The sequence below is a fragment of the Lynx canadensis genome, chromosome C1, assembly GCF_007474595.2.
Source record: "Lynx canadensis isolate LIC74 chromosome C1, mLynCan4.pri.v2, whole genome shotgun sequence".
Classification (NCBI taxonomy): domain Eukaryota; kingdom Metazoa; phylum Chordata; class Mammalia; order Carnivora; family Felidae; genus Lynx; species Lynx canadensis.
The window spans coordinates 15,328,998-15,356,458 of NC_044310.1; the positions used below are offsets into that span (position 1 = coordinate 15,328,998).

At 52.1% G+C, this 27,461-nt stretch overlaps 1 protein-coding gene across 5 annotated transcripts in view; it reads right to left on the reverse strand.

Annotated features, from left to right (window-relative positions):
- Positions 1-1,465: 1,465 nt before the first annotated feature.
- The window catches only part of ECE1 (endothelin converting enzyme 1), a 115,907-nt gene continuing 89,911 nt past the window's right edge, over positions 1,466-27,461 (reverse strand). For all 5 annotated transcript variants that reach the window (XM_030325623.1, XM_030325625.1, XM_030325626.1 and 2 more), the window contains exons 9-19: positions 23,884-24,026; positions 22,482-22,596; positions 17,838-17,948; positions 16,458-16,556; positions 15,886-15,963; positions 14,268-14,371; positions 9,961-10,071; positions 9,204-9,271; positions 8,192-8,382; positions 4,692-4,787; positions 1,466-4,032 (exon numbers count right to left, since the gene is read on the reverse strand). In XM_030325623.1, coding sequence (XP_030181483.1) covers positions 3,856-4,032; positions 4,692-4,787; positions 8,192-8,382; positions 9,204-9,271; positions 9,961-10,071; positions 14,268-14,371; positions 15,886-15,963; positions 16,458-16,556; positions 17,838-17,948; positions 22,482-22,596; positions 23,884-24,026 — 1,293 coding nt within the window. In that variant the 3' untranslated portion in view covers positions 1,466-3,855. The remainder of the gene's footprint in view (positions 4,033-4,691; positions 4,788-8,191; positions 8,383-9,203; positions 9,272-9,960; positions 10,072-14,267; positions 14,372-15,885; positions 15,964-16,457; positions 16,557-17,837; positions 17,949-22,481; positions 22,597-23,883; positions 24,027-27,461) is intronic.

Consider the following 27,461-nt stretch of genomic DNA (forward strand, 5'->3'; position numbering starts at 1 on the left):
TCCATCCATCCATCCATCCACCTACCCACCCATCCATATACCTATCTATGCATCCATCCATCACCCATTTCCCAACCATCCACCCACCCAGCCACCCACCCATTCCCCCATCCATCCATCCATCCATCCACTTATCCATCCATCCACTTATCCATCCATCCACCTACCCACCCATACATCTACCTACCTACCCATCCATCCATCACCCATTCCCCTACCCACCCATCCATCCATCCATTCTCCTATCCATCCATCCACCCACCCACTCCTCCATCCATCCATCATCTACCTGTGCACCCATCAATCCACTCATCCACATACTTACCCAACAGTCACTGAGCCCTACTCCATCACTGGTCTGTGTCAGGCACTGGGCTGCTGGAGATGGTACAGACACCTTCACAGCCTAGAGAACTGGAACCTCTGTGTTATGAGTTGAGTTGTGTTCCCTCAAATTCGTATGTTGAAGTTGTAACCCTCAGTTCCTCAGAATATGATCTTATAGGATCACTGCAGATGTAATTAGTTAAAATGAGGTTATCAGGGTGGGCCCTGATCTAATACGACTGGTGTCCTTATAAAAAGCGGGGGGGGGGGAGATTCAGACACATACCAGATGTGCACACAGGGAGAACACCATGTAAAGATGAAGGCAGAGATTGGTGATGCTTCTATAAGCCAAGGAGTGCCAAAGATGGCCAGCAAATTGCCAGAAGCTAGGCAAGAGGCCTGGAACAGATTCTTCCTCCCATTCTTCAGAAGGATTAACTTTGTTGACCCCTTGATCTTGCACTCTAGCCTCCAGAACTGTGAGACAATAGATTTTTGTTGCAATAAGCCACCAAGTTTGTGGTACTCTGTTACGGCAGGCCCTGGCACTAATACATTCTGGTAGGAGAGCGAAGCCTGTGTGATCCTACCTGATCTGGACTGGAGGTCAGGAAGGGCTTCCTAGAAGAAGTTATGCTGAGCTGGGCATTGAAGGATGAGTAGGAGTGTATCAGGCAGAGAAGTCAGAGAACATTCTAGGGAGAAGGAAGAATGTATGCAAAACTCAGGAGGAGGCATGAGTATATGTCAGACACTTTTCCTTGAACTTCTCTGATTTCATCTACTGTCTGCCCTGCCAAGCATCTGAGGCCTGGAAACCCACTGCCGACACCCTTTGCTCCAAGATAACAGAAAATTCAATTTTTCTAGGATGCCCCTTGGGCACAGTGGGGACATGCATCATTGTCACTAGCAGGGAGTGCTCACATGATCATATTGATGGAGGAAGGACGGCCAGATGGGCACAGGCACTGAGTAACCTTCTGGCACTTGTCAGGGTCCAAGTCCTCTGCTCTGGGGAGGGGTGCAGCTGGCCCCCATGCACATGCGACGGTGTGCAGCTCTGTGCTGGCCAGGAGCCCTCCCATAGCCTCCAAGCACTGTCCTCGGAGGCCACACACTCAGTCACATGGCGCTCGGTACAAGTCGTTTATTTCAGTTACAATAGTGCCACACCGAAACTACAGTAGCACAAAACGTAAGAATACAAAAAATAGATTCCCAGCCCCAAACCCCACATCCAAGTAGCCGCAGAGAAGCCAGACCTATGGCTCCCGGGCCTCAGGGGAGGGGTCTCTCACGGGGCAGCTGTCCACCTCCTCAGCCTTGTTTTCAGCTCGGCAGGGACAGTGGGGGTGCTCCCTTTGCTTCTGTCCCTGCTGGGCCTGAGCCCTCCTCCCCCTTGGCCCCTGCCTATTCCCAGGACACCCTGAAGAAATGAATGTAGTCTACATTCCCTCTGGCTGGACCCTCAGCCCTGGGACACTTGCTTCTGGTTGGGAGGTCCCAGCCCAAGGTGAGGACAGACACCCCTGAGGACTGTGACCGCCCACGGGGAAGGTGGGAAGGCAGGACGAGGGGGGTAGAGGAGGTACCTGGAGGGCACTAGGGCTGGGAAATCCAAACTCTGTGTGGAAGCCCCCAACTCTAGCTCCTTCTCTGGCTCCTGTCCCACGTCTCTGAAAAGTGACCAGGGCTGCTGCTTGCGGGGACCAGGGGCCTCATCTGGACCCCACCCCACCTCAGTGCCGAGGCTGATCTGGCTGGTCCTCTTGGGCAGGGAGGATTCTAACTTCCGGGGCGAGGAGACGGGGCACGACCAGGCCGTGGGCTGCCGAGAAGGGAGAGCCAGGGTGAGCACTGGCTGCTCTGGCCTCAGTCACAGGGGCCTGCTTCCCCCAGAGAGAGCTCCTGCACCACAGTTTCAAGGAGGGAAGCCACTCCTGGTTCCCTGACCCCACAGGCTAGACTGATCACATTGGGGGAACCTTTTCCTCAGTCTGCCTTGGCTGAAAACATCTCCAGATGAGGAGTCCCTCTAGTTACAAGTATCGTCTCGATTCAACCCAAGGGGCTGAGGGTGGGATGGGGCTCAGGGCAAGTTCAGGAGTCCTTCAGATTCCTGACCTTGGTGCCACTGCCCTGTAGGCTAGAGCTCCCAGGGCGCCGTGAGGGGCAGCTCTGTGGGCACTGGGAGTAGGGGGTATGGCCTTGCATTATAGTCAGGACACTTGAAGGCTTCACTGAGGAAGCAAAGGGGCACCTGGTAGGGGGTTGTCTCCTTGGGGTAGAGCCTGGGCTGCAGCCTCAGATAAGGCACTAGAGATGGAGGGAGGGCAGGAGGGGCTGCATGTGGTCCCTGGAGCCCAAGCCCAGGCCAGGGGTGCAGGACGGAGCTCAGAGGGAGGATCTGGGCCCTGTGGGACAGGAGAGCGGTCTTCTCTTTTCTCCTTCCTCTGCAGAAACGGGTCAGCAAGGCAGACCCTGGAGTGGCCGGGCTGGGAGGGCTGCTGTAGACAGGGAACCAGACCCTGGGACACACATGCAGCTGCCAGAAGAGGGACAGAGAGGGGCTATCTACGGCACGCAGAGAGGATCTGATGGAGGGCCAGGTCTTGCAGGCCTTCTGCTGTCCAGGCCCAGGGCATCGGGGTGCCCCAGAATGGGTTTGAAGGCCATGACCTGGCCTCATCCTGCTGCAGCCATCAATTCCCTGCTGCAACTTTGGGGATCAGACCGTCCTAGCTGGGGTTCCCACTGTTGGACTCTGGGGACAGAGGCAGGCAAGCTGCGAGGGGCGGTGCCCATGAGCTGGCCTCTGCCCCTTCCTGGCCTCCACACCTCTCCTCTCTACACCCTGCGACTGCAAAACCAGGTGACAGAGGCTGAAACTGTAAATGCCAAGGGATGGGCAGCTCTCTACTTGGGGACGCGCTCAGTGGCTGGGGATGGCTGCCTCAGGCGACCTCACGGCGAGTGAGGAGGAGAGGGGTAAATCAGTGGGGCTTCCCTTATCCACAGGTTATTTAGAAAAACAGAATATAATAAATATACCAATCCTTTCCTTAAAAAAAAAAAAAAGTGTTTTAAATTCATTATTTCCCTGAACATTTCCAGTGTATTCCACGTTTAAAAAATAGTTTCCCCAAAAATATATCTTTAAAGCATTTGACACAGTGGCATTTCTGGTGCTTCTGGCTCCGGATGTGGGCGGGGGGTTGCGTCCACTGCCCTTGTCAGCGTGGGGCCCAGGCCTGGTGAGCAACCAGCCTGATACCCAAATGCCCACTGGAGTTGACGCACATGTGCCTGGGATGCCAGGGTCTTCACAGGGGATCAAATCTCGGATTGTGTTGAGAACCCACATCGTAGGCTCAGTTCCGGCTGAAAACCCTCCAGTGCGGGGTAGGGGGGCCCTGGGTGGCCAGGGGGGAGGGGCGGTGCCCTGGACGCTGGATGGAGAGATGGCCTTGTTGGCCCCACCTGGGGGCTCATCCTCTGTCTCGGCTCGAGGTGCTCCCACCCTCACCAGACTTCGCACTTGTGATGAGGGTTCATGGGCGAGCCAGGGGGGCAGTGGAAGTGTTCTGAGAACTCCTTGGAGTTGGAGACGGAGCCAATGACCCGGAAGCGGGAGGGGCTGTGAGGATCGGTGATGATGCCTTCGTGGGAGCTCTCGGGCGTGCGGACAGAGCACCAGACCTTTGTGAGGCAACAAAGGAGAAGCTGGGTCACTATGGGGCCCTGAGGCTGCCAGACTGCCCCCGTCCACGGCAGTAGGGGGATGGGCCCCCGCCTGGTTCTGAGAGCCTGGGGAGTCAGCTGGGGCTGCCGAGCGTGTGGGGAAGAGACGCTGGGCTGGGATGTCCCCCATCCCAGCATCCTCTACTGCAGTTACCTGGGTCTGTCCTGGGCCTCTGCATTAGATTTCATCTGAACAAAGGGTTCTGCCCTAAAACCAGTCTGAAAACCTTGAACTGAGTCCACATCACTCACCTCCTGGGCAGAACAAAAAACTGTTTATGGCTCTGGGCACCAACAGAAGACTATTCATTAATGCCAACTCAAGGGACATCCTGGGGCATTTTGAGTTTAGGAAACTTCTAGAACCCCTGAACCAGGAGGCCCTTAGCACTTACCTGTCCTCTCATCTACCTGATACTGGAGACCTTTTAATGGCATTCACTGGATTTCTCTAATGGCAGGAAGCTCACCTTACAAACTGGATGCCCGATGGACGGGCCAATGAACTAGAAGGTTATCAATTGAGGGGAACTTGCCTTTTGGCTCTCAGAGCTCTTGGAGCTTCAAGATGGCAGAATGTGCCTGCGTTTGGCGTTTTTTTCCTCTAACAAACTCACCTGTGCAAAGCCCAGGAAGAAGAGCTGGTTATTGGTGAGGCCCAGGGTGGGCAATGTCTGCTCAGCCCCGTTCTTCTCCACCCAGTTCTGGTAGGCCTGGGAGCAGAGAAAACAAAGCTCAGCGGCTCCCTTGACACAGGAGCAAACAGGGCGACAATGGAGGGCCAGTGCGGGAGATCCCGGGAAGCTCTACCCTGCTGGGGCGGGGACTCACACTGTGGAGTCTGGGCCTCGGCTCAGGCTAGAGGAGTGATCTTCACCGGCACTCATCCTGAAGGGGAGCGTGTTCAACCCTAGGCTTAGATACCACCGACACACCCACAGCTCTCAAGTGCCTCCTTCCAGCTCCAGCCTCTTTCCTGACTTGTTTATTCAACTGCTTCAGCTGGATTTCCACGATGCATCCCAGAGCTAACATGGCACAGCAGAATGAGAGGTTGTACACGCACACGCACACGCACGTGCACGCACATATGCCTTCCCACCACAGTAAATGGTACCACCAACCGCCTAGTTACTCAGACTCCAGCCCCAGAGTTCTTTGAGCTTCTCTTTTTTTCTTTCTTCCTTTTGTTTTTTTTAAAGATTTTATTTTGGGGGCGCCTGGGTGGCTCCGTTGGTTGAGCATTCAACTCTTGATTTCAGCTCAAGTCACGATCTCACATTTCGTAGGATCGAGCCCCATGTCGGGCTCTGTGCTGACAGCACGGAACCTGCTTGGGATTCTTTCTCTCTCCCTCTCTTTCTGTGCCTCCCCTGCTCTCTCTCCCTCTCTCTCTCAGAATAAATAAATAAATAATTTAAAAAAGATTTTATTAAAAATTTTTTTTTCAACGTTTTTTTATTTATTTTTTTTGGGACAGAGAGAAACAGAGCATGAACAGGGGAGGGGCAGAGAGAGAGGGAGACACAGCATCGGAAACAGGCTCCAGGCTCCGAGCCATCAGCCCAGAGCCTGACGCGGGGCTCGAACTCACAGACCGCGAGATCGTGACCTGGCTGAAGTCGGACGCTTAACCGACTGCGCCACCCAGGCGCCCCTAAAAAAATTTTTAATATTTATTCTTGAGAGAGAGACAGAGAGACAGAGCATGAGTGGGGGGAGGAGCAGAGAGAGAGGGAGACACAGAATCCAAAGCAGGCTCCAGGCTCTGAGCTGTCAGCACAGAGTCCAATGCGGGGCTCAAACTCACGAACTGCAAGATTATGACCTGAGCGAAAGTCGGACGCTTAACCGACTGAGCCAGGCGCCCCAGATCTTATCGTTAAGTAATCTCTACATTCAATGTGGGGCTCGAACTCACAACCCTGAGATCAAGTGTCACACACTCTTCTGACCGAGGGAGCCAGGCCCCCTGAGCTTCTCTTTCAATCATCCAAACAATCCAAATCTGACCACTTCTTACCCTCGCCATGGCTTTATCCCTTCTCTTGCCGGATAATCTCACAACAGCTTTCTAACTAGACTCCTCGCCTCGAGCTGGTCCAATTCCAATCCCCTCCTGACACAGCATCTTAAGCCATCCTCATAAAGTGGGGGTTGGCAAACTTTCCCGTGAAGTAAATAGTTTCAGTTTTGGAGGCCAAAGGGTCTAGTTGAAACTACTCAGTTCTGGCATTGTCAGTGTGAAAGCAGCTGCAGACAACGTGGAAGTGAACAGGCCTGGCTGTGTCCCCCTAAATTTTTTATTTACAAAAACAGGCTGAAAGCTGGATTTGGCCCACAGGGTGTAGGTTTGCTGACCCTTGTTTTAAAGGATAAATTAGATCGTGTCATTCTTCTTTTTAAAAATCGTGCGGCAGCTCCCATTGTACAGAACAAAACCCAAGCTCCTTAAGCCGTTGACCCAGACCTGGTGAGCTCTGGTCCCGATCACTCCTCCAACATCCCCTCCCTCCGCTCCACCCCTGCCTGTCTTCCTGTCTTTGACCATGCCGGGCTGTGTCCATTTGCACGTACTATTCTATTCCAGCTTTCCCTGCCTCTTCCTCGTCATTCAAGGTCTCAATTCCAATGTCATCCCCTCCAGAAGGCCTACCCTGACCACTCTCCCCCCTTATTTTTCACTACCTTGCCCTATTTTATATTCTTCATCTTATCAGTACTTGAAATTATCTTATTTGTTTACTTGTGTATTGGCTTTCTTCCCCCTCCCCTGCCCCACAAAATTGTGAGTTTTGTGAGAGCACGATTCCTGTCTGTCTTGGCACAAAATCTCCAGTGCCTAAGGCAGCCCATGGTGGGCAGAAGGTTTTCAGTACATTTTCACTGACTCCTGGACTTCAGGCAGGTTATTGAGTGTTTCTGGGCTCAGTTTTCTCACCTGCAAAATGGGGGCTGTAATACCTAATGGTAAAATTGTGGGGGTACTGAGCAGAGTCTGGCACATAATAAGGCCTCAATAAATGGCACCTCATTTATTTATTTCTGCTCTTCCTGTCACGGTGAGAAGGAGGCTCTGTATTGCTCTTTTTTTTTTTTTTTTTTTTTAATTTTTTTTTTTTCAACGTTTATTTATTTTTGGGACAGAGAGAGACAGAGCATGAACGGGCGAGGGGCAGAGAGAGAGGGAGACACAGAATCGGAAACAGGCTCCAGGCTCTGAGCCATCAGCCCAGAGCCCGACGCGGGGCTCGAACTCATGGACCGCGAGATGGTGACATGGCTGAAGTCGGACGCCCAACCGACTGTGCCACCCAGGCGCCCCTGTATTGCTCTTTTGAGAGACATCTCCTTCTCTTCTCGTGGCCTCTGCTCTCTCTCCCTTCCAGTTCAGCTGACCTTTCGGAGTGTCACTCTGTGCCCAACTTTCTTTTTAAAAAATTTTTTTTAAACATTTATTTACTTTTGAGAGACAGAGAGAGACAGAGCGAAGCAGGAGAGGGGCAGAGATAGAGGGAGACACAGAATCTGAAGCAGGCTTCAGACTCCGAGCTGTCAGCTCAGAGCCCGACGTGGGGCTCAAACCCAGGAACTGTGAGATCATGACCTGAGCTGAAGTTGGACTCTTAACCGACTGAGCCACCCAGATGCCCCTATCTGTGTCAACATTCTGCCACGCCAGTGATGTAGGGAGTAGGTGTTCACAGTCAAGCACACTGGGGCTCGAGGAGGCTAAGTGACTTACTCCAGAGCCAGGACTTGAACCCGGAACTGGCTCTATGACGGTGTCCCTTCCCTCCCTTTCCCTCCCGGGCCCACTGCTGTCTGAATTAATGGTGGCTTTCCTTGAAAAGGTCGTCAGGTAGGTCCAGCCTAAGCCCTCTCCTATGTCTCCTAGTTGGGCCAGACTCAAGGCTGGAAAGCCCTCTGTGTGCCACGCTCTGTGCTAGGGACTTCCGCAAGCTTCTCCATCAGTTCTCGCCCATTTTGCAGACGGGGAAACAGCTCATGGAGTGGCTACAGTTTGCCCAAGCTGGTCTCTAATGACTCTTTACTGAGGAGACACCTGCACAGACCCAGACTTGGGCCGGGGCATGTGCGGGGGGTGAGCTCTTACCCGATAGGCCGCCTTGAGGCCCCCGTTGTCGGCAATGTTCTCCCCGAGGGTGTGCCGGCCGTTCACTGGCTCCCCGTTCACACTGTAGTTGCTGTACTGGCCCACCATGCACTCGGTCTGCTGCTTGAAAGCCTCCACGGACGAGTTCTTCCACCAGGGCCGAAGGTTCCCATCCTTGTCGTACTCTCGTCCTGTGGGTTCAGAAGGAAGCGTCAGGTCAAGGGGAAGGAGAGGCAGAGCTGGCATGTGTAGCTGTCTAACGGAGCCTCTCCTCCCAGTGAGAAATGGCTCCACCCGCCCACCTCCCTTCTACCCACCAGCACTGGGGAGATGGTGCCGGTCTGGGGGCCAGAGGAGCTGGGAGGATGAGCCAGGCGGGCTGGGTGGCAGGTGGCAGTGAGAGAATGGAGCAACGGGATGCGGGCCAAGGGTCAGCTTGTCCACAATTTCAGTGGAGCGGGAGTCATTGTCAAGGCTGGCGAAGGGCCTTGTTCCCTGAGCCCAGGAAGGGGTAAATGGAGTCAGCAGCACTGGGGTCACAGACAGGCCCCGGCCTCTAAAGTCCCGCCTCTTCCTTTTTGGCCTTGGAATCCCCAAGGCAGGAGGGAATGAGAATTCTGGACATTTTCTGATGAGGAGGCGAATGACTTCAACTCCTCTGCTGGCGGTGGGGCCAGAGAAGTCTCTGGAGTGGAGGAGGAATTGTGCTCCCTGAGGACTACTAACACCCACTCCTGAGTATGGGACACCTTCCAGGAACCCCCTTGTGTCTGACACAGTCCCCACAATCACCCCATGAGGTCGGAATTGCCACGCCTGCTTCACAGACAAGGACGAAGAGGCCTGGAGAATGACAGGACTTGTTAAAGTTCATTCAGATGACGGGAGGCAGGCCCAGGACTGAACCCAGATCCATCTGCCTCCAGACTGTTGGAAGCGATGAGAGCAAAGCAGAAGCAGTGGGGCCAGGAGTCAATGTGCCCGGTCTGAAGGGGGCCCCAGGGAGTCGTACCTTGATCATCAAAAGCATGAGTCAGCTCGTGGCCCACGACAACACCAATGCCACCAAAGTTTAAGGCCCTGGAGGGGAGGAAACAAGAGTGAGGGTGACGTCACAAGAGGACACGGCTTCCTGTGTCTGGAGAAACAGCAGGGTCCTGTGGCGCTCTGCAGGGACATGGCCACAGCTTGAACTTCCAGCCAGTCCCCTGAGGCCACTGAGAGGCTGGGCAAGCGGGCTGTGGTCAGCCTGTGCCCAATGGGTGCCAAGCACTGTATGTGATGCTCCACAGAACGGCACTGTCCTCTTTGGTCCCCTCAAAAGGGTTCGGCATTAATGACCGATCTATGAATGAGCAAGCCACTTGGAATGGCTTGATCACATTGTCCACGGGCCACGCAGTGAGCAAAGAGCAGACCTGGGATTCAAACTCAGGGCCCCATACCTTGTCTGTGTGCGACAGGGCCCTCACCCCTCCACCTCCCTGGCTGTGATGGCTCTAAGATACCATTGGAAGGGCATTCCCCTAGATGGGGCTCCTGACTCCATGACATGCCCCCAAATCCCCACTCTGCAAGGGCTTCTGGATCCTGGAGACCCCTGGAGGGAAGCACGGGGTGGGGGGTGGGGGGCGGGGAGTGGACGTCCCAAGCTCCCCGGGCCAGTGGGACAAAGAGCACTCAGTGTGGCTGTGGGCCACAGGGCTGGGCCAGGCGTCCACTGAGGGGCAGGGGAAGGAGACAGGACGGGAGCACCCCAAGCATCCTACTTGGGTGAGGAGCGGGTGTAGAATGGCGCCTGCAGGATGCCGGCAGGAAACACGATCTCATTCTTGGTGGGCGAGTAGTAGGCGTTCACCATGGGCGGAGTCATGCTCCACCTGCAAGGACACACAGGTGGGGTCAGCCGGTCTGGAGGATATCAGGAGCCTTAACCCCGGCCCCAAGTGCACACACGTACAAGGACATCCTTAGCATCACTGTTTTGGAGGGAAAAACCAGAAAAACCCCAACTGTCTGCAGACAAGGGATTGGTGAAATCCGACGTCACACACACGGAGGAACAGTGAGCCTCTTACAAAGAGAGACAGGCCACGGCTGGGCGCCTGGGTGGCTCAGTCAGTTAAGTATCCAACTTTGGCTCGGGTCATGATCTCACAGTCCGTAAGTTCAAGCCCTGTGTCGGGCTCTGTGCTGACAGTTCAGAGCCTGGAGCCTGCTTCGGATTCTGTCTCCCTCTCTCTCTGCCTCTCCCCTGCTCATGCTCTCAAAAACAAACATTAAAATTAAAAAAGGAAGGAAGGAAGGAAGGAAGGAAGGAAGGAAGGAAGGAAGGCAGGCAGGCAGGCCACTGCTGCAAAGCATCTCTCAAAGTGTGGTCTGTGGACACTGGGAGGGGCTCTCAATTCCCTTGGGGGGGTCTGCAAGGTCAAAGCTATTTTCACGATAATGTTAAATCGTTACTTGCCTTTGTGACATGTTGACATTTGCAACAGTGGGTAAAGTTTCTGGAGCCTAAGTGTGACTCAAGACAGGGGCACCAGCTGCTCCAGTGGTCACCGTGCTCCTCACCAGGAAAAAAAACCCCATTCCATTTGGGAACATTTTTCTTTCTTCCTTGCTCCCTTTTCTCTCTCTCTCTCTCTCTCTCTCTCTCTCTTTCTTTCAAGTTTATTTACTTATTTTGGGTGGGTGGGTGGGGAGGCAGAGAGAGAGAGAGAGAGAGAGAGAGAGAGAGAGAGATTGAGAATCCCAAGCAGGTTCCACACTGTGAGTGCGGAGCCCAATGGGGGCTCGAACTCACGAACTGTGAGATCGTGATCCGAGCTGAAATCAAGAGTCAATGGCTTAACTGAACTGAGCCATGCAGACGCCCCATTTAGGAACATCTTTTTTTCTTTTTTTAAATATTTACTTATTTTTGAGAGACAGAGAGGGAGAGAGAGAGAGCTCAAGCAGGGAAGGGGCAGAGAGAGAGAGGGAGACACAGTATTCAAAGCAGGCTCCAGGCTCTGAGCTGTCCACACAGAGCCTGATGCAGGGCTCAAACCCTCGAACTGTGAGATCATGACCTGAGCCGAAGCCGGACGCTTAACTGACTGAGCCACCCAGGTGCCCCCCAGAGCATGCAACTCTTGATCTATGGGTTATGAGCTTACTTACAAAAACAGAGCTTGGGTATAGAGCTTACTTACAAAAATAAAAACTAAAAAACTAAAAAAAAAAAAAATTAAGTTTATTGATTTATTTTGAGAGAGAGAGAAATTGTGAGTTGGGGAGGGGCAGAGAGAGAGAGAGAGAGAGAGAGAGAGAGAGAATCCCAAGCAGGCTCCACACGATGAGCATGGAGCCTGATGAGGGGCCTGAATTCATGAACCGTTGAGATCATGACCGGATCCGAAGTCAGATGCTTAACCGATTGAGCCATCCAGGCGCCGCAGAATTTTTTAAAAATTAAAAAGAAACTTTGAAGTTTCAAGCAAAATTAATTACTTAATTAGTAAAATTACAAGAACTTGTATTAGTCCCTCCAAACTTGACAGCTTCCCAATACTTAAAGACTTTTCTCAGGAGGTCAACAGTGATATGAACAAATGTGGATTTGGGGGGAAGGTATGTAAAAGTCAGCAGGGCCATTGTTTCCCAAATGACCGATGTGTGATGTGACAAATTAGGGCTGGCTAAAAGATCCATTCAAAGTGCAAGACAGACTGATGGGTTTTAGTGTAACAGAGTAGGAAAAGTTCATGACTATGGGTTCAGGTTCCACAGTGAGATTAACCTTTAACAAATTATTACTTGCTGAGTTTTGGTGTAGTATCGACAAAGAGTGTGCACAAGTATCAGAAAAGACTACTAAAGCATTCCTGCCTTTCCCAATTTCGTGTCTGCATGAAGCTAGGTTTTCTTTATATATTTCAAAACAAGATATTGCAATAGATTGAACACAGCGTCAGATAAAGAATCTAGCTGTCTTCTATTTAGCCGGATATCAAGGAAATAGGCAAAAAGTAAAATAATACCTTTTTCTCACTAAATATTTTGTAAGAAAATAGTTCCTTTTAATAACATTTATAATAAATTGATATAATCGCCATACAAAAATGACTCTTTGGGGTCCAATAATTTTTCAAGAGTGTAGAAGTGGGGCAGAGTGCCTGGCTGGCTCAGTGGGTGGAGTGTGCAACTCTTGATCTCGGGGTTGTGAGTTCAAGCCCTATGTTGGGTGCACAATTAGTTAAAAAAATAAAACCTAAAAAAAAATTTAAAAACAAAGAATGTAGAAGGGAACCTAGTGGTAGAAACATCTGTCCACTTGATAATTTTTCTGGAATGGGGGGGGGGAAGTTCAGTAAGGAGTGGAGTGCTGGGGTGCCTGAGTCAGTTGGTTGTGTCCAACTCTTGGTTTCAGCTCAGGTCATGATCTCACGTTTTGTGAGTTCGAGTCCTGCATCAGGCTCTGCGCTGACAATGTGGAGTCGGCTTGGGATTCACTCTCTCCCTCTCTCTCTGCCCTCCCCCACTGAGGCGCTCGCTCTCTCTCTCTCAAAATAAATAAACTTAAAAAAAAAAAGGAGCAGAGTGAGACAGGAAGGACGTTTTCTCCAAGAGTTTAGACAGTTCACTCTGTCTCCTCCAGGTAAGCGCCACAGAGATGTGTTGGTGGGTAACTGAAGCCATGGAAAGATACTGGGAAATTGAAAATTCATTTTTTTTTTAATTAAAAAAAATTTTTTTTAATGTTTATTTATTTTTGAGACAGAGAGAAACAGAGCATGAACAGGGGAGGGGCAGAGAGAGAGGGAGACACAGAATCTGAAATGGGCTCCAGGCTCTGAGCTGTCAGCACAGAGCCCGACGCGGGGCTCGAACTCACAGGCCGTGAGATATGACCTGAGCCGAAGTCGGACGCTCAACCGACTGAGCCACCCAGGCGCCCCTGAAAATTCATATTTTTTAAAAACACATGGTTACATGAACGGGCAGGAGGCAGAATTTAAATGATAAATTTTAAGTTAAATTAAAGACTTCAGATAAATTCGGAACCTTGTGGCAGTATCTGTGCCATAGTCTGGAGACAGAGGAAACAGAGATGTTCAAACCTCGGTTGGCCACGAGGGGGCACCAGAGGCAAAGAGAAGTTGCTTCCACCTTGGTAAGATTTATTCTGCAAAATGTTTTCGGCGTGGAGGGAGCTTATTTTGAGAACTAGAGCTGCGTTGACAACAGAAGATTTTTCCAAGGAGACTGCTCAAAAAATGACAGATGCCAGAGCTCATTCCAGATTATTTTAAGAAGGTTTGAGGTCCAGGCGAAAGCTGTATTTAAAAAAACTTCCCCAGGAGGGGCGCCTGGGTGGCTCAGTGGGTTGAACGTCCAACTCTTGGTTTCGGCTCAGGTTATGATCTCACAGTTCGTGAGTTCGAATACCATATCGGGCTCTCTGCTGTCAGCGCAGAGTCCCTTTGGAATCCTCTGTCTCCCTCTCTCTCTGCCCCTCCCACGTGCGTATGCGCAGTCTCCCTCTCACAAATAAACATAAAAAAAAAAAAAAAACCTTCCTCAGGAAAACACACACGCACACACACACACACAACTTCCCCAGAGGGCCCTGATATGCAGTGAGGTTTGGGAACCACAGCTGTTGGGGGCCCGTCTGGAATCCTCCCTAACCGAGGGCCTCCTCTGGGCCAGACACTCCTGCGAAGTTCTCACACTTGACTGTCCATAGGCTCCTCCCATCTTATCTGCAGATAACAAGGCAAAGGGTCTAAACACTGAAGCTGTGGAACCAGGACGTGAGGCCGGGCCGCTCAAGTCTAGAGGCCACTACTCTGCCAACAGGCTGGGCACCGGGGGCACACAGACCTGGGCCAGTCCCAGCTCCTGGCTGGGCACACTTCCTTGGTCCCTGGTCTCTGCATCTGAAAAGTGGGAAAACCACGGTACCCACTCCTCAGATGGCACTTAGGAGAGTCACGGTGGGCACGTGGTGCATGTGCGACAAAGGCAAGCTCAGCCCAGAGCACCCTGTGTTCTGGGAGCTACTTCTTCCCAGCAAGGCCCAGGGACTCACTGGTCTCTGTTGGGAGCTTTCCTGAGCTGGTCAGCAGTGACCCTCCAGGAGAAGTTGAAAAACCGCATGGCATTCTCGAAGTAGAGGTCCGGAACTGCTGTGTACTGGACAAGAGGAAGCGAAATCACAAGATCAGAGCGTACCCAGGCCAGGAGGCCCCCCGGCTCCTCGAAAGGCAAACCCCTTCTTCTAAAACTGAGGAAGCTGAGACCCCACGAGGTTAAGGGATGGGTCCACAGGTCAGAGGATGGAATGGAGCCACCGCAGGCTTGGTGGCTTCCTGCCTTGGCCCTGACCCTGCTGGGGCCCGGCACCCTCCCCTCTCCCTTTCGAGGACACGGTAAGAACTTCACCAGGACCGCTCAATACCAAGCAGTATCACAGCCTGCGGCAGCGCCTGGGCCTTAGGCAGGAAATCCCTCCAGTGCTGTCCAATCCATGATGAGGGACATGTTCCATGCCCGCGTTATCCCGTATGGTAGATACCAGCCACATGTGGCTACTGAGCATTTCAAACGTGGCTAGTGTGACTTTTACATTTAATTAAATTTTAATGTATTTAGATTTTAATTAATTAAACAGTCGTGGCTTGTAGCTACCACTCTGGATAGCACATGAATCGAGCCGGGATCTGTCTCTGACACGTCAGGGGACAGGCATCACTGCACATTTTCCTTAGCACTCAGCCCAGCCTTTCAGCTCTTTTCAGGGGGCAAGGTTCTCCCTCAGATCGGCTCCAGGGCTTTCTGGCTTCTCGTCAGGGCTCTGGTAAGATGCTGGGGCCCTGGGGACAGGACTCTGATCCTGTGGGCTGTCCGCAAGAGCCTCTGGATCCTGTATTGTGACACCCTGGGGCATCTTAAATTATTCTGAAGGAAACACGCTGCAGAATGAGTCAGTCCCATATTCTCAGAAGTAGTTTTAATATTCTTGGGTTTTAAATAGAGCCATGATGAGAGGTTATTATAATTGCAAAAATGCCTGAATTCACAAATTTCAATCACAAAAAGATATAAAACTATCTTTCAGGGCAGAAATACAATCCATTTAAAGGAATGACCTGCCAAAAGTTCCAACTCCCAGGAATATATCAAGCACCCCTGTTGCCTCATTTAAGCTTAAATGTGCATTTGGGATTCATGCTTCCTCTTTCCCATTAGCATTTAAGGTCCAAATGAGGTCCAGGTTTTTCTGGGAAGGTGGGGGAGGCCCCTGGGGACAGGAGGCAACTTGGGGGCCTGGGAAGGAAAAGGTGGTATGAGGGGCTCCCTGATATTTTAGGGGCATCAATTCTGTCTGTGCCTTCCAGGGTCTGCTCACCTCCATGATTCCCACTCATCCAATGGAGCTGCCCATGAAATGGAGTGTCTGGCAGGGCACGTGGCACCATTTGGCACTGAGGGCTGGGCACTGACTGACAGAGGCTCGGGGGAGGTGGGCCCAGGAGGGGAGGAGCAGAGAACCCATCCCCACACCTCCCACCACCGCATCTTGAGATGTCCTGACAGTCAAGGTGCCTCCAGCATCCCACCTGGACCCAGCCTGCCTCTGCTCGTCCCCAATTGCGGACCTCCAGGGGCATCTGGGAACGCAAGGGGGCAGGGTGGGAGCCACTCACGTCATTGAACACTTTGTCGAGCTCCTTGGGGTCCATGATGAAGTTGGGGTAGCCTATCATGTTGTAGATTGCGTCTGCCTAGACAGGAGAGATACGGCGGACACTGAGCGCTCAGCAGGGCTGGCTGGCCTCGGGCTCTGGACCAAAGGGACACGGGCAGGTCCTCCTGCTTGGGGTTTCCACATCTCTTTCTGGAAAGGTTCCTCTCTTGCCCGACTTCTACTTACCCTTTGGCCCTCTGCTTAAATGTCACGTCCCGAGGGAAGCCTTTGCTGGCTGTCCCCCGCTGGACTCTATCAAGTCCCTCCCTCTTCGTTAGACATGTCACATCTCCCTGCATTTTTCTCTCATGTGCTCAACACGGTCTGTTTTTACACAGTTATTAATGCAATCATGTGGTCAAGGCTGTCCCTCCATCCTGCTGGGCTGTTCACCCCCTGAGGGCAGGACAGCGTCCACGCCGGGCTTACTAGCTGGGACTGGTCTCCCTTCACGCACCCTCCTTCGTCCGTGGCTGTGGCCCCACAGGCGGGAAGCCTCCGCCATCCCATCAGGCACCGGGCCAGCCTCACCTTCTCCTTGGCTGATCTCCGAGTGTCCTCATCCATCCACTTCAGTGTGTTCAGGCTTTCCTCAAATGCCTTCTTGATCTCTAGGATTATCTCGCTGGCCTGAGGAGAGAGAAGCTGACCAGTGAGGTCTGGGCACTGGACAGACACCCCAGGCAGAAGGGAGGCCCCGGGCCAGAGTCGAAACTCAGATCACAGCTCAGAACCTCAGGCTGTGAGTGCTGGGCGAAGAAGGGGAGCCCCAGCCACTTCCCCAACCTTGTTCCTCAGAGCACTGAAGTCCTGCAGGACAAGACTGGACCTCCATAAACAGAGCTCCATGGCCAAATATGCGTAGGACAAGCTTTGGGGAAGCTGGAAAAGTCTCTCCTCTGCAGGACTTTTCAGAACCTTTGGCGTATAACATGCACTGTGGTTCTTCTGGAGAGTGTAAAAGTTTTATTAGTCTTTCTCAGACTTACTGGCCCACAGGATTTCTTTATTGATGGAATGGGTTTTAAAATCTACAGAACCCGAGTTCTGAGAAGCAGTCTCAGCAATGCTGTGCTCAGGCTGGAGATGACCAGCTTCTCTTGAGGGCGATAATGTCACAGGCAGACCCGGAGGCCAAAGATGCTAGAGCAGGGGGAGGAAGTCGTGCAGCAGAAAGAGCAGAGGGGCTGGCGGCTGACAGAACTAGACGAAGATTCTGTATCAGCTGCTCACAGGCGAGTCGAGTCGCCTAAGGAATGGGAGTCTCCCTTTGCTAACATCTGACTGCAGATAATATCTACATAATTAAAATCAGGAACAAAAACTGTAACAATAACATAATAATAATAATATAATAGCTACCACTCACTGAGCCCTTGTTTTGTGTGCGGTATTTCATTTTGTCTCCCACCGCGGGATGGACAGCCCCACTTCCAAGTTAACGGTGAAGGGAGAAAAACTGTCCCAAGTCACCCCACCAGGAGGTGATGGATCCAGGATCTGGACTGGGGCCTGGCTGTCTTCACACACGTAGCCATGATGTTCCTCTGCGTGTCCAGAACAAACCCGTCACCCACAGGGTAAGAAAAATGTCACCCTCCAGGCCAGAGCTGCTCTGCCAACACCAGCTCGTTGGGCCCCTCGTTCCCTTTGGAGGTAGAGGCAGAGATGGCTGGAATGGCCTTGCGGGGTTAAAGGGCAATACAGCTACAGTGCCTGCCACTCAATTATAGAGCTATCCCAAATAACTCCTGGCATTCAAGGCTTCAGAAAACAGGAACTTTGGGTTAAGGCTGGAGCCCTGGCCCGGAGTAGGAAAGGTCCAGAGCAGACAGAAGTGTGGGCTGTCAGGTTCACGAAGGGCTACTGCAGGTGCGATGTCACAGCCTGTGTGCAAGGCGAGGCACTCACTATGCTCTTGCTGTCCTCCGCAAAGGTCGCTTTGACAAACATAGGGCCCAGGGCGAAGCCCAAGTTGTTCTCTGTGTCGCTCACGCAGAACTTCCACCGGGGAAGACAGGTCTGGAAACACAAGGGACAGGGGTTACTTGGTCCTGTCCTTCTTCCCAACCCTTGTCCGTCCAGGAGGCAGCAGCGGCTGGGGCTGCTTCCTTCCAGAACCTCCAGGAGACCTTTTCTGACGCAGTGGAAGTTATTTTAGGCACTAGATCAAGAGGCCACAGAATATTCCTCATCGCTGCCATCTATGATTTCCTGAATGCCAGGCTCTGTGTACAGCATGTCATAAACGGTATCTTAAGGAGCCATCAGAACGAACCTGGAAGGCAGGGATGTGGGCCTTGGACAGATGAGGAAACAGACACAGAAACTCTGCAAGGGGAAGTCGCCGGTCCAGGGTCCCACAGCGAGCGAGGGGTGTTACAGTGACAGAACTCTGACATGCCTGATCGCACGCCCCACCCCCAACCCCTACCTCGCCCTGCCCCCGGGGGAGGCTAAGAATCCTGGTGGCAAAGACTTGAGAAATTACTGTGTCTATTCTTGTGCAACAGGAAAACCTTCCCAGAAGGCCAGACCCAACCCCATTTTCTTTTTTAATGTTTGTTTATTTTTTGAGAGAGAGAGAGAGACAGAGTATGAGTGGGGGAGAGGCAGAGAGAGAGGGAGACACAGAATCCAAAGCAGCTCCAGGCTCTGAGCTGTCAGCACAGAGCCAGATGCGGGGCTCAAGCCCACGAACTGTGAGATCACGACCTGACCCAAAGGTGGACGCTTAACCGGCTGGGCCACCCAGACGCTCTAGGACCCAACCCCATTTAAAGCCTCCTAGAGGAAGGACCAGCACAGTGATGCTGCAGGACGCAGATGCCTTGGTAGCCTGTGGTCTTGCCCACAAGCCTGCCAGCCCACCAGCCCACCAGCCCCCAGGGCACCTATGGGGAGCTGGAAATGGGTGGCCTTAGGCTGTAGCCCCACAGAGCTCAGGGGAAGCACACCCACGCTGGTTCGAGCCCCGCTTGCTCTCCTGCCCCACCAGCCTGCTGGCTGTGCATGGTCCCCGTGATCATGAGTGGTGGCCCTGCTCACCCTGCTCGTGTAAATCCCTCGTGTGGCCTCCTGACCCTGAAGAACAGGTGGTAACAACCACCAGGCTTGGGGCAGCCTGCTTCATGATAGTTTTCCAACTGAAAACAAGCAAATGCCCACCAACAGGCAGACGGATAAACAAAATGTGGTATTTTTATACAACAGCACACTACTTGGCAACCGGAAGGAGTGTGACACACAATACGGATGCATTTCACAGCCATTAGCTGAGCAAAAGCAGCCAGACGTGAAAGAGCCCACAGTGTGCAATCCCACCCACACCTGTCCACACCCACTTGGGGGACTGAAGGCACCTTCTGTTCCAAGGACACTGGATAAGTGGGTGACAGGAATGTTCTCTATCTCGATTGGGGTGCTGGTTACATGGGCGACTTCATTTGTCAAAACTCGCTACACTGTGTACTTTGTGTACCCCGTTCATTTTACGGTACGTAAATTCTAGCTTAAAGAAATTTCTTCCAGGAAAGAAGGAAGAAGGGGAGGAAGTAAAAGGCATCTCAGCCTTCCACAAGTTGAGTGGCCCAAGTTCTTTTAAGCTTTCCCACCCATGTGTCCATTTAGATGCTGTGCCCTCCCACAGCTGGACATGGCCCAGATCTGGCCGAGGCCACCCACGCAGAAGGTCAGGACCGGGGGGGAGGGGGACTCGAACTCCCAGGCTCCGTGGGGGCCCTAGGCCCTGATGGCTGAGTCAGGGGCTGAGTCTCACTGCCTTCTCAGGAGAGCTTTTGCATAAACCCATTCATTCATTCGCTCACTCATTCATTCACATGCCCAGTGCTCTCTGGGCAGTTCTTTTGCACCCTGAGAGCGCTAGGTGCTTGGAACCTAGAGGCGAATCAGCCGTGAGCTCTGCCTTCAAGGGGCTCAATAGAAACGCCCAGAGCACCCAGGGGGAGAGTCAGACACATAATAACAGCAACAATGGCAGCAAGACTAGTGTGTGCCAGCTGAGTGTTTATCGGGTGTGGGCCATAGCTCACATAATCCTCATAATGTGGGCCACAGCTCATATAATCCTCATAATAACCCCACGAGGCAGGTTCTGTGCTCCTCTTTGCAGATAAAGTGCAGGGTGTGGAGTGCTTTAGCCTTTAGGACAGACTTTGTGGGAATACCTTTGTGTAATCCCAGACGGTGCCCTGGTCAGTAGGGCAGGGCAGGGATTAAGTATTCCTTTTTACATTTGGGAAGACTGAGTCTTCTGCTCCAATGAAGTGATTTGCCCAAGGCTGTGTGGTTAGAAGAAGCATTTCAAACACAGATCTTCTGACCAAAGTTCTGTGCTGTTTCCGTATACCATGCATGGGGCATATCGTGACCCTGGCTCACAGCCTCCCACCTCTAGGGGCTCCCAGTTGCCCTGGCTTCTGGCAAAGCCTTTCTGGGCTCCACCAGCTCTTAGCATCCCACTGATTAGAGTAGCACCCTGCACTCTGAGACTCGCCCAGGGAAGCTCTCCCTATGTATCTATGTATCTATCTACCTACCTACCTAGCTACTTATCATGGTAAAATACACAGAAGATTTACCATTCTAGCTGCTTTAAGTGTATAGGTCAGTGGTGCTAAGCATATTCACATTGCTGTGCAACCAATCTCCAGAACTTTTCATCTTGCAAATGTGAAACTTCACACCCATTGAACAACTACCCATTGAACAACTCCCCATGCCCGCCTCCCTGCCCCCAGCCCCTGGCAACCACCAGGAAGCTCACTTTTGACTTCTGGCTTCTGCAGAGCAGAGGCTGAGTGGAGCAGAGTTCGGGTGGGGGCTGTGGAATCAACTGTGCTAGGTTTGAGAACCCACCCGCCACTAATGAGCTGTGTGACTTTGAATCGTCCTTTCCCCTCATGGAGCCTCAGTTTCTTTATCTATAAAATGGGCTGATGATAATAGTTCTGAACATACAGAGCTGTTATAGGAACTTGGTGACATAATGCCTACAAAAGGCAACATCTAGTAATGATGTCTTTTATTATGATGATGATCATCGTTAGCATTAGTGAGTGGCTGAAAGTGCCAAGATGTCACCGTCATCCAGAGCTGGGTTTGAAATGGAGTTTGGCTGCCTCCTTGCTGGGTGACTTGGGAAACCCTTCACCACCTAGAGCCCGTTTCCTCATCTGTACCCAGTGGGTAAGCAATGATGCAGGTACATGATCCCCACACAGAGGCATCTCTGTAACTACCATCCCCAGTCCTGGTCAGACCCTTCCTGAATAAAGTCCCGTGGGAAGCCAAGTGCTCCAGGGGACAGAGTCCATGTCTCGTCATGTCTGTGACCCAGGGCTCACCCAGGGCCGGTCCAAGGTAGGTACAGGTGGAGCAGGAAGGCGGGTCAGCTGAGCAAAGCAGCCAATCCTTCCCCAGGTCCTTCTCTGCAAAGGCCTCTCATGGCTGAGGTCCTTTGGTGCCCTCAGAGGCCCCTCTTGTCAGGAGCAGGGCCTGTTCCCAGCCACCCTCTCCTTCCGTCCCCTTCCTGCCAGAGGTGGGTATATATGGGGAGGGTAAAGAAAAGGAGAACTCTTCCCAGGATGAACTCTAGGACCGGAGGCCAGCACCCACATCCCACCATTCTCTGCCAGCCCTTATCCGGCTCTGTCTACTACACTGGACTCTAGGAAGGGCCATGGGGGCAGGGCGGCCGGAGCCAGCTCTGCCCGTCCCCTGGGGTCTTGCTAGCTGCTGTCCTGGGTGGGTGCACTGGGCAAGCTTAGCACCTCGCCCTCTATTGGTCTATGGCTGGGGCACCTCCCTGGGGCCCTGACTTGGTGTGCGTCCCATCAGCACATATGAGGACCTCACGATGTGGGCTCTTGGGGCACAGATGCCACCTCACTTGTCTCTGTGTTCCCACAAGGGACTCATGTCCTATGAATACATGTCTGTGGGCTACATGAAGGAGAGGGTGACCTCCTTGGGGAAAAAGTGGAAGTGTCTGGGAAACTTCCCACCTAGGGTGGGGCCCTGAGAGGGTGGGAGTGAGGGTCCTGGAGCCCTGGGACCTCTGGAAGAATGGGCCCTCGGGGCCAGGGAGCACGACAGCAGTGAACACATGTGCGGACTTACCATGAACCAGGTGCTGCACCGAGTGTTTTATGTTTATGGAGAAGCAGCAGTATTACTGGAGGTCCCCTGTATAAAATGGGGATGATGATCACACCCACCTCATAGGGATATTAAGATCACTGGAGTTACAGGAAAGCGTTTATTATCACCAGCATCGAGAAGGAGTTGGAAGGAAGAAAACAAAAGCCACCTTTTGCTGTAAAGTAGCTAACTCTCTAAGATTCCTCTTTACGCTTTGAGATTGGATGTAATCATCTCCTTCTGGAAGCTTCTGTCCATCCCCAGCTAGCTTAGATCCTCCCTCATGAGTTCCACCGCCCTAGAGGACACTAAGGTCACAAGAGCCTCCAACCCAGGGCCTGGCACACAGTAGGTACTCAGCACGTGCATAGGAATGCAGTCACAGAGGCTCACCTTCTTGGTCCCATACATGACTTCCATGAACTTCTCGTCGGCGTCCTGAAAGCGCTGATCAAGGAAGGAACTTGTCTTCCGCACCAGGTTCCAGATCATGTAGTTGTTGAGCAGGCTGGGGCAAGAGATCAGACCGCTCAGAAGGGCCCAGAGCTGAGAGCATCACAGCACTTCCCCCACTGACCTTTAGGGGGCGCTCAGAACCGGCCTTCGGCTAGCAGGCTCTTTCCCCGACCTGCCCCAGTCTGGCAGGTTACTGCTCACTAACGGGGAATGTCAGCTCTTCAAGGCAGAGCCTGGGTCCTCTTTTGAAAACCCCTCAGTGCCTAGGGAGGTGATTTGTACATCACACGTCCTCAATACACGCTTGTTGCATAGCTGCTTTTTGTCTGGAAGCCGTGGAAGAGCAGCATGGAGATGCCCCCTGGATGCTGTGTACTGCTGGGCTGGAGCAGGGAGGAGGCTGCCATGTCCCCAGCTTGGAGATGTCCCGGCCAGAGGGCCAGCATCAGGAAAGGGGCCTTAAGAATAGGAGGGGCAGGAGAGGAAGCCCTGGCCAGCCCCTCCACGGTCTGCGTGAAAGAGCTCACTGCCCCCTCCCTCAGGGCACAGAGAATCCTCTGTGGCTGTTGTCACCTTTGCAAAGAAGCCACCTTGGTACAAAGAGATGTTCACAACAGTGAGCATCTGGCCTCAAACTGGAACCAACCTAAATGTCTGACAATAGGGGAAGGGTTGAGTAAATAATCATATGTATACTTGGTGGAATACTGTGCAGCCGTGAAGAATGAGGTCCACAGAGAGTGCGGGATAACATGGGGAAAATGCTCTTGACAAAGGTCAAGAGAAAAGCAGATTACACATGTGGTCACAACAATGGGGAGAAAAGGAACCATGTATTAGAAAATTCACCTCTCTCTCCCTCACACACGTGCACGCGCACACACACACACACACACACACACACACACACACCCCATAGAATCAACAGCAGTGTTTGGGTAAGTTTAAGTTTTTTCTATTTTTTCTGTAGTTTTCAAAAGCCTCTCCAACAAATCTTTAAAATTAAAAAAAATCAGAAGTATTAGCTACAAATATGAGCGAACATTCACTGAGCCCCATTCCAAGTCATACTCTCACTCGGCTCTGGGATCCCTACCAGGTAGGTGCTGTTTCCAGCCCCATTTTATGATGGGGAGCATGAACCAGGAGAGGGCGAGAAACTTGCCCAAGGGTACAGAGCTGGTGGGGGGAGGGGCTGGGATTTGAAGGGCTGCCTCTCCCCAGGGCCCACGCTCCTGAGTCAGTCTGTCACCCGCTGGCCACACCTATCTGGCGGGAGAAGAGGACAGCAGCGGCAGCAGGAGGGTGTGACCCCAAGGGCTGCCTGGCCGTCCCTTACCATTTGTCCGTGTTGTTGATGAGGGTGGAGACCTGCCCCAGGTACTCCTTGTCGTAGACAACAACAGGCTCGGACTCATTGATCTCCACGGGGTAGAAGATGGTGTTGAGAAAGGGCAGCCAGTTGATGGCTGGCGCCAAGGCCTGGAAGGGAAGAGACCGTGTGACTCTGGCTGGGCTGTTTCTCCTCCACGCCCAAGGCTCCAGGGTGCTCTTCCGAGGAAGGCGGCACCATGCCTCCGAAGAGCTGGGCACGGACAGCGCCCTGTGCAGATGTCGAACTGAGGTCTCTGGCTTTTGTCAGAGATGCTCTCGACAGAATTCTAAGGAGCCAAACACCAACTTCAACTTGAAACGGAGCTGGGACGGAATAAAGGGGACACAGTGACAGCAGCAGTAGCTACCATTCTGCAAGCCCCTCCTGTGCCAGGTACCACTGCAAACGACTCACACGTCTTCTCTCAGCGGGACCTCATGAGAGGCCTCGGTGGGAGGCGCCACTGTCCCCAGTGTATCGATGAAGAAACTGAGCCCAGACGGGCCTATAACGGAAAGCTGTGTAGCATCCAGAGCCAAACCGCCTGGGTTCGTATTCCAGCTCTCTTACTTACTAGCTGTGTAACCGTGAGTAAGTGGATGAACCACTCTGTGCCTCGGGGTCTCGTCTGAAAAGGGATCTCCTCATCATAACAGAACTCATGCCATGGGGTTAGTGTAAGGATTAAACAGGTTAATGCTGTCTGTTCCATTCAACATGCACTTCCATAATACCAATTACTAGCTGATTAGGCTATACGACCGGTAAATTCGAGAATGATAGCAGTATAATGTGCAAATGCTTTGGGCCACAGGTGATTTTTCTTGGGCACGGGATCTGAAAAAATAAGCTTAGACTGACAACCTCCAGCGAGAAAGGAAAAGCCCCCAGCTCTGCTGATGCACAGGAGGCTGGCTGGTCAGCTCTATTTTACGATCATTTATTTTTTATTATTTATTTTTATTTTTGAGAGAGAGAGAGAGAGAGAGAGAGTGAGTGCATGAGCTGGGGAGAGAGGCCAGGGGGTGGGAGAGAGAGAGAGAGAGAGAAAGAGAGAGAGAGAGAGAGAGAGTGAGTGCATGAGCTGGGGAGAGAGGCCAGGGGGGGGGGGAGAGAGAGAGAGAGAGAGAGAGAGAGAGAGAGAGAGAATCCTAAGCAGGCTCCACCCTCAGCACAGAGCCCGACACGGGCCTCCACCTTGCAACCCTGGGATCATGACCTGAACCTAAACCAGGAGTCAGATGCTTGACCAACTGAGCCACCCAGGTGCCCGTAAGATCATTTAAAACGACGGCCGATGCCAGAGCTCCCTCTGCACTCCGGCTTCGAGTAACTCCCAGCTTCGAGCAGGTAGCCTGCTCTCAGCCCGCCTAGCGGCAGCAGCCCCACTGCGCAGAGCCCATCTGCCTGCACGGTCTCTGTGTCCACAACAGCCTTCCTCCACTGCCCGCCAGGCAGCCTCCAGGCATGCCGAGCTCTCTCCAGGTTCCGGTTATTGTTTTGGTTACAAACTTGCACAACTTCTGGGTTTAACTGTGGTCAAATACACAAACATGAAGTTTACCATCGAAACCATTTTTAAGCATGCAGTTCAGCGACATTAAGTACCGTCACCGTCCATCTCCAGATTCCATCTTGCAAAACTGAAACTCTGCACCTATTAAACAAGAACCCCCCCCCCTAGTTCCCTCCCTACTGGGCCCCCAGTAACCATTATTCTACTTTTTGTCTCTATGAATTTGGCGGCTCCCGCTACCTCATGTAAGTGGAACCATACAGTATTTGTCTCTGTGACTGGTTTGTTTCACTTAGCGTGATGTCTTTCAAGTGGCACAACTTTTGAATCTAATTGGAGTTGTTTATACAATTAATGAGAGCTTCATAAACTGCAGGGCCCTGGAACTCTCTAAGTCCTATTTCTCCCACACGACCTGTTGTTCTTACTTTTTCGCCCTGTAATTTTGCAAGATGCAAACATATACTGTGTTATACAGCGAAAGTGCTGATATGTGTCAGTCACAGAGAATGGTAGCCAGCACTTAACAAGCACTCAATCGATATTAACTATCGTAATCATTCTCAAGGTCTCCCAAGCGTGGGCCTGGGCTTGAAGGATTATAAATTCTGTTCTCTGTTCCCTTGCAAAAGGGCAGAACTGAAGACAAAGGCTGCAAGAGACACATTACAATCGGCCTTCATATGGTAAGATCGATCAATAATGTACAATGTAAAATCAATCTACAACATCAGATGAACCTATAACCTGTTGGTAACTACCTACGATACCCTCAGTCAGAAAACAGTCGTAAAGCCCTCCCCTTAACAGATGCCGACTTTGCAGATGAGCTAAGGTGACCTTTCTGAGTTCACGTAGTTAGCTAGTGACTGTGCAGGTCTAAACTCTAGGCTCCCTCGTCTGTCCGGTTTCAAAGGGCAACTCAGCTCTCGGGGAATAAGGACCTCCGAGGACAGAAGAGGGCAGCTCCCACAGGCAGCGTGTGTGCCAGCTCTCGGGGGGCAGGGAGGCGATTCGTAGTGGCATCAGGACCTACCGCAAACTACCTGCGGTGGTTTTTGTCAGAGATGCTCCAGACAGGATTCCAAAGAGGCGTGCCCGGCGGGCTCCCGCACATCCCTGCCCACCCGACTCCAAGAGGAGACGTGGATCAGAGTCTTCACCATGAACTTGTTCTGGGACCTCAAGCCGTTCTGTAGCTTTTCTCTAAAATGCCCCCCCCAACACAAATATAAATACAAATAAAATGGGGACAACATTCTGCACCCCCCCCCCCCACCTCACCGTGGTTGGCTGCTCTGTACCTCGTGGGGATGGCCTGCTCTTCAAACCTGAGCTGCCTTTCCCCCTAGCTTGTCCATTAACTCTTTCTCTCTGGCAAGAATCCCCTAGGCAGGTAACCTCTGGGGCTTCTCTTTAACAATTTCTGTGGCTGCAAAACTGGGAGGTGTCCAGGTGAGACGGTCAAATAGGGCTCAACGCTTAGAGACACCTGCCTGCATGATCTGTTGGCAAAGACGCCTGGGAAATTCACCAGGTTTACAAAATGTCATTGTTTACACAATGAACGAGAGCTTCGCAAACTGCAGGCGACTGGAACATTCTAATCAGGGTACAGACATCAGGTGGTGATAAATCCCTGTGCACTTGACACACGCCTGTTTCGTCAGGGAGAGCAGGTGTTCCGTGCAGGCAAATTCCCATAACCCCAGATAAGGTGTGTGTTGAACAGAATTTTCACATTTGCAATCTTGCTTTAGTGAACGCCTAACTTAAACATGTGTGCCTAGATCTGTCTCCATAGAGACGGCTGTTTTAACTGACTGGGACATTCCACTTGTGACTCAAATCCTTTGGGGCACACCAGTCAGCTCTATTTTCCAAACCTGCAGCCAAAGAGTACTGCTGGTCACCAACCAGCCAGCTCAAGTAGGCTTGCAAAATAAGAGAGAAAAGGAAGATGCTATCAAACATGATCTCAGCTGGAGAATTTAGAGTAGAGGACAGGACTCATGCTCAAACAACT